General features: G+C 37.8%; 1 protein-coding gene across 14 annotated transcripts in view; it reads right to left on the bottom strand.

The window, feature by feature from the left end:
* The window catches only part of nav1a (neuron navigator 1a), a 274,565-nt gene that overhangs the window by 158,292 nt on the left and 102,897 nt on the right, over positions 1-13,376 (bottom strand). For all 14 annotated transcript variants that reach the window (XR_015523120.1, XR_015523118.1, XR_015523121.1 and 11 more), the window contains 2 exons: positions 13,207-13,309; positions 1,498-1,866 (listed from right to left, as the gene is read on the bottom strand). Coding sequence is in view for 10 of the 14 variants with exons in the window: in XM_087306507.1 (XP_087162633.1) it covers positions 1,498-1,866; positions 13,207-13,309 (472 nt within the window). In the remaining 4 variants the exon portion in view is untranslated. The remainder of the gene's footprint in view (positions 1-1,497; positions 1,867-13,206; positions 13,310-13,376) is intronic.

The following is a 13,376-nucleotide window of genomic DNA, read 5'->3' as shown; positions in this document are numbered from 1 at the left end:
CTGGACTACAACTTCATAGATGCACTGTTGTTCACTCTAAGTGGCATTGCAACACGTTTACCCTGTCTTGTTTTTCCGTGTTTTGACCCTCGCCTAGTTTGTCTTTTTATCCATGTCTGCCGCCTGCCTTCCGACCTCTCGTCTGTTACTCTGACCACGTTTCTGGATTGCCTTCATAGATCTGTTAGCACCCGTGTTGACCATTGCTTGCCTGACATCTTTAATAAACCTGCATGTGGATGCGAACTCTGTTGTCTTTGTCACTCCTCGGGTTAGAATGATAGAAAACACCAACTAAGACAATATATTGCTTTAAATTCTTAAAAAATGTCTGAAAAATGTCTTTTTCCCACATTTTTCAAGGTTAAAATTTGTTGGAAGAAAGATCAAGGGCCCGTAATGCTATTCAAAAGCTAAAAATAAATAGGTAAAAATAAAAACATCAATCACAAAATACAGAAAAACTGTTAATTTACAGATATTTTGTGCAGAGCAGTAATTGCTTTTTTATTTTTGCAATTGCAATTGCAAGATACAAACTCAATTTTGGCAAAATTATGAGGCGGCAATTGGAAATTGTAAGATTTTAAAGTTGAATTGTGAGAAAAAAATGTCAGAATTATGAGATAAAAGCAACAACTGTGTTTTTTTATTTTTATTAGTTAACCTGAGGCGGAAACATGTTAATAAAAACTAGTAAGTCTGCCTCTAAAAACTAACTAAAACTAACTGAATTTGAAAACAAAAAGTCAAAACGATATAACAATTAAAACTAATGAAAAATCCAAAACTATTATAACCTTGCAAAAGACGCTTTCTTTTTAGGACAGCTCATTCTGCATTTGAAATGCTGGTTAAATTTCTTCGGGTGTTTGACCAATAAATTTCCAATCCAGGGGTTTTGGATCAAGTTAAGATATGTACCCAATTATTATACTAACTAACTAACTAATAAATAAATAAATAAATGCACATCTGCTCTGTAAACAAAAAACAATAAAATAATTAAAAAGTATATATAAAAAAATTTAAAATAATATAAATAATTTATATATATATATATATATATATATATATATATATATATATATATATATATATATATATATATATATATATATGCATGCACTTTTTCCAGGATTAGTTGATGAACAGAACATGGAAAATAACATATTTTTGTATTCAACATAAACTTCTTTGTTGACACTTTTGATCAAATTAACATTCATGCTACCTCAAATAATCACTGACTTAAAAACACACTGTGGTCCCAAATATGTGAACATTAATGCATTAAATAAAATAATTTAAATGAATATACTGTATGTATGTATGGGCAATTTATTCCACTGTTCAACCACTGATAAGCCAGGGAATAAGCCAAAGAAAATTTAATTAAACAAATACGTATGTATACACACACACACACACACACACATACACACAATTATAATAATAGCAGGCCGAACAAGCAAAAAAGGCAGCAGCAACACTCACCCATTGGCGAGGTCATCATCATCATCATCGACTTCTACATCAACATCCTCCTCATCTTCGTCATCCTCAGCCTGGCTCTTGCCCTTCAGGTTGCCGTCACTGAGGTATGCTGATTTAAGTTGTGTCAGGTCATCATCATTGGTGTCCAGGCTCTCGATGAGCTGAATGCGCTGCAGGTGACCGATCTGCGCAGAGGCTCGGATGGGCAGTGAGTGGGCAGGAACCCCGGAGGATGGGGCGTCGCCAGCCTGCAGACGAGGGCTGGACTGGCCCTGGCGCCAGGAAAGAGGAGACGAGCGGTTGGACAAGCTGGAGATGCTGCGGGTATTTGTCTCATCGCTGTCGTAGCACATGCTGCTCTCGATACAGCTGAAAGATAAGAGCAAAAGAGGAAGCTACAAATCTTTGCAGCATAAATGACCAAATTGCCTGTTTTAAACTGCTGTATTATAGCTTTGTGCTGACAATGATGATGTTGTAGGAGCTACTGATGCTTAGTCAACAATTCACACAACACTGACAAGCATTAGAGCTGTTCACCTTTTAAGAAAAGAGGGTTAGAAGTGTTAAAAGTATGTGATAAATGTGAGAAAATAAAATAAAAAAGCCAGTTAGGTCAAAAATCTGCCTCTGTGCATTGTTGGTTATCACGACAGCTGCAATGGAACCTTGTTGTTTCCACCACACTGTACATCATTATATAATGACATCAAATGCTTTACTGTTACGTTAACTTAATTTAATAAGTTAATCATTTAATTAATATCTAAATTTTATTTAGCTATGCAAAGTTTAATAATGTTTGTGGTCGAGTTGGCTGATGTATCCAACGTTCGGATCATAAAATCCAGGAGATTCGGGGGTGTAAAGCGGGTATGAAGATGGTTGCGTGTTGGGTTCGGCGCACAAGGTGACTGTACCAAAAAGCTGAGCAGCCGGGGGGGTGATGGTGAAATGGTGGAATTCCATGAGTTTTCCGGGAAACAACAATACGGGGGAGGGGCAGGAGATGGGTCTGAAATACAGGAGACTCCCGGGAAAAAACAGGAGTGTTGGCAGGTATGATACCCAGCCAGCTCATTATTGATACGTACCTCTATATACATTTCAGGAGATTATGAAATATGCCCCACAAGCTACGTTTTTTTGCAGTTTTGTTTTTGCTAATCCACCAGAGGCCGCAAGGTATGCTTTTTCAGACCTCAAAATTGTGTGCCATTCGCGCCTGCTTTTCTCATATAAATCCACCAGAGGCTGCTGTCGACTGACTGACTGACTGACCAATCAATTCCTCCACCCACCCCCTTCCCTACACCCAACCATTTGTGTTTTAATAGCACGTATAGACCCGATTACTCCCCTTCCCTAAACCCAACAGACAGTGTTTTCAAAAGTAATACAGGAAAAAAAGCCCTTGCGCCCGCCTGATTTTCACCAAGTTATCAGATCTAAACACGTTCCCACCCTGTTATTCACTTGTTTTTTTTATTTTTTGCCTTTTGTTTTACTTGCTTTCTGGAACCATTTTTTTTTATTTTTGCCAGACTTGAATCGCGCAGTAAAGGTCTGCGCAGGACACATTTTTTAGTCCTGCTCCCACCCACTCCTTTAATGTTTTATTCCGCACTCGACCACTGTATACTCAGCATTTGTTCACGCGTTGCCCACTTAGAATCATTTTCTACCTGACCATTACCGCTAAATTTACATCTGGTTTCCAAAATCTCTCCAAAATCTGTGTTTGCACTCAGTAAACAGCGGAGGGTGAACTGATGACCTACTCGGCCAATCACAATCGTTTCTGTTGAGCATGTGAACACAATGACAAGTCAGCACTGTTTTAAGAATGCCATCAACAGTGCCTTAAATGTTAGCGGGAAATTGACGTTTTTTCTTTTAATTCAGTATCGTGACGAGTCTAATATAGTGAAAGAATCTGTTCATTAACTTGAGTTTGATAAATGGCATCTAAAATGAGTGTTTGGGAAAGAAAACGTTAGCTAACTAGTCCCATTTTCCTTAACTTAGCTGAAAATGAGCTCTGATATCCCTTTTTATTTTCACCATTTATTCAGATCGGACCTTCGGGTCACTCCGAAGGTGGTGAAATTATAAATTTGTGTCACTTTTTCAACACTGATAAGATATATAGCGAGTTACACAACATTCCTATGTAACTCCCAACGATACTTCCGGGTTTCTTCCCACTGCAGTCTCGATTTCGCTTTTAAAAATGGCGGTTGCCTGAAATCAGTCTATTATCTCCTTCTCATACTTCACAGCATGCAAAAGTAAAAAAATGTTGTTGTTTTTTTGTTTTTTTTATATATATTTGCATCTATGATGCTTACAAAAAAAAACTCCCATACATCAGACTTCCCAGTAAACTAATCCTTTTTTAATTCAAGTTGAAGGACAGCGCATCTTCACTTTGCTCTCTTATGTTGGTAAAGCCTGCTCTGAGGACCGCTATGCAGAAGATGCATGCACAGACTATGTGGAAAAAAAGGATGTGCAGAAAGGCTCCATTTGAGTATTAGTAGACTGTCTGATTAACATCTGCTGATCCTTCAACAGACAATTATCTGAATATAAGAAACTTTGCAAGTACAAGTCAACTTACATTAACTCTAACCCTAACTCCAACCCTAACCCCAACCTAGCAGTCTACTTATAATCTAGTGAGAATTAGTTGCAAAACAACTTAAATTCAACAAACGGACCATCAAAATGAAATGTGACTGCACTTTGAATTAGCATTGTGTATGAAATGTGTTATAAAATTAAATATTAACCAAAATCTAAATGACTTAATGTATCTGACATGGCTTATTTCCTCAGTGCACCCACCACCAGCAGGTGAGGTAGAAAGTTAATTTTGGACTTTAGCCTGGAATTAATGTGAGAACTCTTGAATTCCACTGAGAGCGCAGACAAACTCATTCGTCATACAGGATATTACTGTCAGCTTATCACACGCTGCACGCATCACAAGACTCATCTCAGTACTGCTTACCTCGTGGATGTGTTTTTTCTGGTAACCGAGACATCATCTATGGGGAGTCGAAAAGTAAAACATGTCTAAGGATGTCTCATTTCCGTCATACATGCCCTACATGCCACTCAAGCTTACTCCAGGAAGTGAGTCTCTTAAACACACACAAACACAATGACCTCTGATTTTAATATAGAGGGTCACGGATGGTTTGGTGAAGCTGGAGGAACTGGCTGACCTTCTGCTGATTCAACCGCCGGGTTCCCCTCAGCACTAAAGCCCTCATCTGGATAAACTCATTTCCTCCTCAGCTGTGCGCCTGCCCTGCAAATGATTTTAATGCTCTTATTTAGTTTCCAGGTGTCCAGGTTTGGTTTTAATACTTTTAAGACCAGCGGATGGATGGGGATTATTTCCCGCTGTCCTTGAGCTCAACTTTCAAACTATGAAAAGGCAGTGGGATGAAGTTTTTTTTTGTGCATTTAAAGGAATGTTTGAGGTTTAGAGCAAGCTGTGTGTGACATAACGTCAGTTCCATCATCAGCAAAAACTGTGATGTTTGATAACTAATGCTCAATACTCCTAACTGGAAGTTATTGCTCAATACAGAGAATATAACCAAGGCTTGATATAAACCTTTTTTGATCATCAGCTAATGTGTACTGGACTGACACAGTTTAAATGTACTAAAACTTCTATGTGAAGCTGCTTTGACACAATCTACATTGTGAAAGCGCTATAGAAATAAAGATGAATTGAATTGGATTGAAGTGACGCAGTGGCGCAGTAGGTAGTGCTGTCACTTCACAGTAAGAAGGTCGCTGGTTCGAGCCTCGGCTGGATCAGTTGGCATTCTGTGTGGAGTTTGCATGTTCTCTCCGCGTTCGTGTGGGTTTCCTCCGGGTGCTCTGGTTCCCCCCAGCACAAAGACATGCGGTACAGGTGAATTGGGTAAAGCTAAATTGTCCGTAGTGTATGATTGTGAATGAGTGTGTGCGGATATTTCCCAGAGATGGGTTGCCGCTGAAAGGGCATCCGATGGGTAAAACATGTGCTGAATAAGTTGGCGGTTCATTCCGCTGTGGCGACCCCAGATTAATAAAGGGACTAAGCCGAAAAGAAAATGAATTAATTCATGAATTGGATTGAATTAAACACTGACCACTGAGCCATCATGTCGCCCTGATAAACAACAAACACTGTTTATTTCTGTTATTAGTTTTTTCTACAGCCATATTTAGTCTACCACTGCCTATATATTTAAAACTTTTATATTCATCACTTAACAGGGAAACAATATGGTTTCATAAGTTGATGTTAATGTATTTACTGGCATGACAATTATCTGCATTTAGCCTTAATAGTCGTAAGCATTCCAAAATGAAGTTACTCAGCTGACGCAAGACCACCCAGAAGTTATACATATAAGCAGTGGTCGACAGATGTCGGACAGATGTATGAGACAATATATTTGGATTTATTTTTTTGCTTATATACATATAAGTGCAGTGGTCAGCTAATACCATGCAATCTAATATTCTGGCAATTTTTAGTTATGACTTTAAAATAGGGTTCCATTAGTTAATACATTTGCATAAAGCATACATATACTACAGTACATATTTATCTTTATTAATGTTGGAGCTTTAGAATTTGATCATTTATTTATAAATGCTGTCTTGCGCTGGGTGTATGATCGGGCTTTATGGTGTGTTTGCTATTTACATGACGGACTTTGTAGGTGAAAAAACGACGCTTCACTGGTGAGAAAACAATTTAACAGAGCATATCACGAGAACAAAGAATGAGCCTCCTCCATTTGGCCTCTTTACTTTCCGCTATTTAATGTAATCAAACAAAAAAATCTAAATAAAACATTCATTCGTTGCTCTTTCATCAGAATGTGGACGTTGTGCAGTGAAGAAATGGCTAATGAGATTTGATTCTATTTCATTATAATAGCAATTCCTTTTAATAAGCTGAACTGTTTGATAATTTATTTGCTGCTGATGTTTACTATTTATTTTTTCTTTTGTAAGTAATAATAATAATAATAAAATATATTACTGACCATTAAACTGTTTATTTACAATGAAACAGCTCCAAATGAGCATATTTAGTAATTTGGGGATTTTTTAAAGGGGGTCGGGGGAATCCCTCATTATGGTGGGCATATCCCTTATTTTCACATACCAATGTTGACAGATATGCTTTGGACTAGTTTTCAGTTGATCAGTGGTGCAGTCTATTTCAGTTCCTCAAAATAGCAACGCGCCAACAATGTGCCCTGACACACTTCCTTTTTAGACCGAAACACCCATGAGGCCACAAAGTGGCACATGTGGAAAATGGGGAAATTAAGGTTGCACTGGTGTGAAAATACCAACAAATCATGCAAAACACGTATTGCGCCTTATTGTACCAAGAGTATAAATTATAAGAGTTGTCCTAGAGTTGTTAAACGATACTCTACTGCTCAACTACTGTAAAAACTACCAAGACGCTACTGTCTAATCAGTAAAGACATGCTAATCCGTAGCTGCGTCCTCAATCGCATACTTATGCACTATTCTATGCCATTTTGTAGTATAAATAGTGTAAGTAGTGTGTTCACACTGAAAACTCTTAAAATAATAAGTGCACTTTAATTACCCGGATGATGCACTCATTCAGCCGCTAAAATAAAGTGTGTGATGATGGACACTTCACGCACTCAACGACTGCAGGTTTGCTCACGTAGCGGAAGGGGTGGAGCTATAGGGCGCACATGTTAAATAACTTTATTTATTTTGGATGGTGAAAGCAAAATTCTCCAACAAGAGTGATTATAGCGCCTCCCGATGGTTAATGCGGTTATACTCACGGCAGGTATTATTTGATAATTCGGTCGTTTATTTCACTGATCTGACGACAAATGTCAAATGTCATCAGGGAAACGGTTTAAATTTCCGCTTAGTAAAAAAACATTAGTGTGCCATTTGGGATGACACTACATACATATACTATCCTGTTGAGTGTGTAAGTGCATAAGTACATAGTGCATGAGTGCATAGTGTGCCATTTGGGACGCAGCTAGTGTCTTCATGATCACCAGAAATCTATAAGCAGGTGTGTTAGATTAGAGTTGGAGCTAAACTGTGCAGGACACCGGCCCTCCAGGATCAAGTTTGCCCAGCCCTGATCTAAAAGAACGACCAAAATCAAGTCAACTGCTTTATGCTTATGTTGAACTCCCTTTAGCAAACATTTGCAGCTATCACAAATTTCTTCAGGCGTTTTTATAGAAAGACCAAAAGTGCTGAGCAAAAACGTCCACAGAACAGAAGACAATGGCTTTCAGAGCACTGACATGAATGTGAATTATCATTTGAAAATGTCAGGCGCTTATTTTTGCCTGACTTTTGTTCTGAATGATGATGACGGCTAAATGACAGTGATTACCGTTTCTTTTATCCCTCTTCGGGGCACTTTGGAGAACACTTCAATCAGATGACATGAAAATGTGACAAATCAAGACAGTATAGCCATTGTTATGCATCAAGTCCACACAAAACAGAGACGTGTCTACAGTAGAGTTTGCATTCAGCACATTATAGACTTTCTCTCTTCAGGGGCATTAGTGTTTATGTGCACAAGATGCATTAAATCAGGATAATTACGGTAAAACGTTTAATAGAACGACTTCACAGCTGCTGAGGCAGAGTAATTTTATACTAGAAGGCAGTGCTGAGATCATTCAGGCGCACTCAGACTAAATAAAAGATAAAGTGCTAAGATGCACCATGTTTTATGGGTCTCATGTGTAGTGCTGGAGAGATACCTGTAAAATCGTACGCAAGTAGAGATGCCATTACTTGCCAAAAAAATATATAGTACAAGTAGGGTAGGTGAAGCGGTGGTAGTGCTGTCGACAGCAAGAAGGTCACTAGTTCGAGCCATGGCTGGGTCCATTGGCATTTCTGTGTGGAGTTGTAGTGTTCTTAATGCTTAATACATTTACATTTAGTCATTTAGCAGACGCTTTTATCCAAAGCGACTTACAAATGAGGACAAGGAAGCAATTTACACAACTATAAGAGCAACAATGAATAAGTGCTGTAGGCAAGTTTCAGGTCTGTAAAGTGTAAGAAGCAAAGCATTAGTAATGTAAGTTTTATTTTTTTTTAAATTATTATTATTTTTTTTTTTTAGTACAGTAATGCCGAGTTCAGACTGCAGGATTTTCAAAGTAGTCGTGTCACAGATGTTTTCACACTGCATGACTATCTGGGCTAGCGTTTCGTCGCTGGTTTGTTTACACTGCAAGATGGTTTGGCGACATGGACATTCACATTGCATGACTTTACTATAGGGAGAATCGCCGACAACTTCGTCCAAACTACGTCTCACAGCCAAAAACACGTAGTATATCTTTTGTTATTAACTACATAATGAGAAGGAAGCCTTTAATGGGGTAGAACATGTACATGTTTGCTCACCTGGGTTTAAAGGGAATTAGCCATTTCTCCACAACTTAAGTTGATAATAATTTCTTTCTGTATGAAACGTCAAACAGACACGGTTGCTCCTGAGTCCTGTCAAACCTCCACTAGTTTTTCCTCCATTTCGTGGGTCCAAATAAACCGAAAAAGAGCACTTTTAACTTCTCCCCCAGCCTCCCGCTGGCCTGCAGCAGGTACACACGCACACACAAGTGAAAGCTGCTTGGTTGTAGGCGATGGCTGATGTTATTTTCAGTCAAAACTCAATTCACACGGCATGATTTGAATCGCCATCAGCTCCAGATATTTAGCACGCCAAATATCTCACAGGCATCGGCGACTCATCGGCGATTCTCTCAGATTGCGTCTTTAATCGTTCATACTGTGTGATTGTCACTCACGTGCACGAGCAGCAATTTGCCTGTGATTTCAGGCATTTGTCGGCGATTTCTCAAAACCTGTCGGCGAGTCAAAATCGGGGCTAAAATCACGCAGTCTGAACTAGGCATTAGTGGTGCAGCCAGAGAGGCAATTGCAGATTAGGAAGTGAAGTGGAGACTAAATAGTTGAGTTTTTAGTCGTTTCTTGAAAATAGCGAGTGACTCTGCCGTTCTGATGCAGTTAGGGATTTCATTCCACCAACTTGGCAGATTGAATGCGAGAGTTCGGGAAAGTGATTTCTTCCCTCTTTGGAATGGAACCACGAGGCGATGTTCATTCACAGAACGCAAGTTTCTGAAGGGCACATAAATCTGCAGAAGTGAGAGCAGATAAGAAGGAGCAAAGCCAGAGGTCACTTTGTAGGCAAATATTAGAGCTTTGAATTTGATGCGAGCAGCAACTGGCAGCCAGTGCAAACGGTTGAGCAGCGGAGTGACATGTGCCCTTTTAGCTTCATTAAAGACCACTCGTGCTGCTGCATTCTGAAGCAGCTGAAGAGGTTTGATAGAGTTAGCTGGAAGCCCGGCTAGTAGAGAGTTGCAATAGTCCAGTCTGGAGAGAACAAGAGCTTGAACAAGGAGTTGAGTGACATGTTCAGATAGGAAGGGTCGGACCTTTCTGATGTTATAGAGTGTGAATCTGCAAGATCGAGCAGTTCTAGAAATGTGGTCTGAGAAGTTTAGTTGGTCATCAATCGTTACTCCAAGGCTTTTCACCATTTTGGATGCAGTAATGGTTGCCCCATCCATCTGGATTGAAAAGTTATGATGTAGAGTTGGGTTGGCAGAAACTTCAAGCATTTCCGTTTTCGCGAGGTTAAGCTAAAGATGATGATCTTTCATCCAGTGCTAATGCTTTCTTAAGCGTTGCATCAGACTTCCTCAGTTTGATGGAGCTGCTTATTGCTTCTTTAAACAAAACTCTAGCAGAAACACTGCCAGTAGCTCTGCTATGCAGTACACTAATACTGTGTGAGGTCTTGTGTAGACGTGTTTTTTTTTTGGGGATATTGTGATGAGAGGTTAAACCACCCTTTTTGCTGTGGTTCTTGCATGCATGTTTGTGGACATTGGACAGCAGGAAACAACAAAGGGAGATGCTGATGTGAGAAGGACAGAGAAACATCTGCTTCTCGAGTCCACGGCTGCTGCTGCTGACTGCATTTAATGATGTTTGGACATGCATACTTTTGCTCTCAATGACATTTGTATATGGCATCTAGGAAGGAAGGAAATAACATTCGACTTACTTTTTTTTTTACGGACATTAAATTACAATTCTGGGCTGCTCTGATAAGGTAATAATTATTATAATAGTATCTACTAAGATTTGATAAATCTAAGTTTTTGTTCTTAAAAAAAAAGAAAGAAAGATTAGCAAAAATTGCCTGTATAAAAAATCAAATACACAATATAGTGACTGACAGATTTACAATTTTGTAATGTCTAAATATATTTATATATTACAGTTTATTTATGTATATGTATGTAATCTGACAAAATTCTTGTCGTCAATCCTAGTTGTAAATAATAACTTGACTTCTAGTTGATCATTTGAAAAAGTGGCATAAGGTAGATTCTTCCATTGAATCATCTGTTTGTCCGCATCCCAATCATCACAAATACTGCAAAAGACCCATATATCAAAGTATCAAGACATGTGTGCTGCCTGTTACAAATACAAACCCCAGGATAAGGCAAATTCTTAAGCAGGATAGCGCTCCTTCTCATACTTCAGCCATCAAAGTTCCTAAAAGCAAAGAAGGTCAAGGTGCTCTGGGATTGGCCAGCCCAATCATCAGACATGAACATTATTGAGCATGTCTGGGGTAAGACGAAGGAGAAGGCATTGAAGATGAATCCAAAGAATCTTGATGAACTCTGGGAGTCTAGCAAAACACTTTCTTTGCCATTCCAGATGACTTTATTAGTTATTTGAGTCAGGGTCAGCACCATGTCAGCACCATGACTTTATATTCTATATTTGACAATATTTCTGTTAAGTAACAAGACTTTTGTCTAAGCAAAGTTAGACTGTACTGTTTTAATTAAATAACTAAATAAAAAGGCATGATCATATTTTATTTCGGTAAAATAAGCATAATGTAGAGGTTTTCGCCTTTCATGTAAGCCACTTCTGATACCAAATGATCAACTAAAAATCAAGCTATTATTTGCTGTTCCTTAAACGTGGATTGGTGGCAGAGAAAAGCAAAAAAAGACAAAAAAGTAACAAAGACTGTAAAACAGAACAAAAACAGCATAATAATAAAGAAATGCAGAGATAAAAGGGAAAAAAAAACAGAAAAGCAAAGCAAAACAAAACAAAAAAACAAAATAAAAATAAAAAATCTAAAGACAATTATAAAGAAAAGAAACACAAAACATAACACACTGGAAAAAAAACACTGAAGCAAAGGAATAAAACAACAACACAAAATAAAGCAAACCAAAACGAAATAGGCGACACATTGTCGCAGTGGATAGCATGTTCGCCTAACAACAAGAGGGTCGATGGTTCAAGCCTTGGCTGGGTCAATTGGCATTTCTATATGGAGTTTGCATGTTCTCCCCATGTTCATGTGGGTTTCCTCCGGGTGCTCCGTTTACCCCACAAGTCCAAAGACATGTGGTACAGGTGAATTGGGTATGCTAAAATTGATCGTAGTGTATGAGTGTGTCAATGACTGTGTGTTTCCCAGTGATGGGTTGTGGCTGGAAGGGCATCCGCTGCGTAAAAAAAAAATATGCTATAGAAGTTGGTGGTTCATTCCGCTGTGGCGACCCCAGATTAATAAAGGGACTAAGCAGAAAAGAAAATAAATTAATGAATGAAAAACAAAATAACAAAAGAAAACAAATACATAACATAAAACACTAAGCAAAAATCAAACACAAAGTTGAACAAAAAATAAAAAACACCCTAGAAAATTCTAAAGAAAAGAAACAAAAAAAACATAAAACACTGAAAAATTAACGCTGAAGCAAAGAAAAACAAAGCAACACAAAATAAAGCTAAATAATAAAAAATAAATAAAAAATAAAACAACAAGAAAAAAAATCAAACAAAAAGTTGAACAAAACATAAAAAAGCACCCAAAAAATTCTAAGGAAAAGAAACACAAAACAAAAAGCATAAAAACACTGGAGAAAAAAAAAAACATTGAATCCAAGCAAAACAAAACAACACAAAATAAAGCAAAATAAAAACAAAATAACAAAATAAAACAGTAAGCAAAAAATCAAACACAAAGTTAAACAAAAGATAAAAAAAGCACCCGAGAAAATTCTAAAGAAAAGAATCTCAAAACAAAAAACATAAAACACTGAAGCAAAGGAAAACAACAAAAACACACACACACAAAATAAATCAAAATAAAAAACAAAATAAAATAAATAAATAAAAAACGATATGCAAAAAATACAAAGTTAAACAAAATGTTTAAAAAAAGCACCCAAGAAAATTCTAAAGAAAAGAAACACAAAACAAAAAAGCATAAAACACTGGAGAAAAATAAACATTGAAGCAAAGGAAAAGAAAACAACATAAAACAAAGCAAACTAAAAACAAGATTACAAAAAAACAAATAAAATAATAAGCTAAAAAAATCAAACACAAAGTTGAATGAAAGATTAAAAAGCATCAAAACAAACAGCAAAAGCAAAGCAACAAAACAAAAGCTAATAAATAAACAAATAAACACACATTAAAACAAACAAATGCACATGTCATAATCCTGACACAGCACAGACTCTGTGGCCTATTCAAGCACTAAAAGTGTGACTTCCATACCTGTGGCTAAGCTGGGACCCCCGTAAGCTGGACATGGTCTCTTCCAGGTTCTGCCGGAGGTCGAGGACATTTTGAACAGTGCGTTTCCTCTGGGACTCGGGATCTGCAGGAAAGAGCAGAGGATGAGCGGATGCTTAATGCAGGCATTTAGCAGCGATGTGGCCAAACAC

Source organism: Danio rerio, chromosome 23 (assembly GCF_052040795.2).
Source record: "Danio rerio strain M-AB ecotype USA chromosome 23, GRCz13ab, whole genome shotgun sequence".
Classification (NCBI taxonomy): Eukaryota; Metazoa; Chordata; class Actinopteri; order Cypriniformes; family Danionidae; genus Danio; species Danio rerio.
This window is presented reverse-complemented; position numbering and strand designations above follow the sequence as displayed.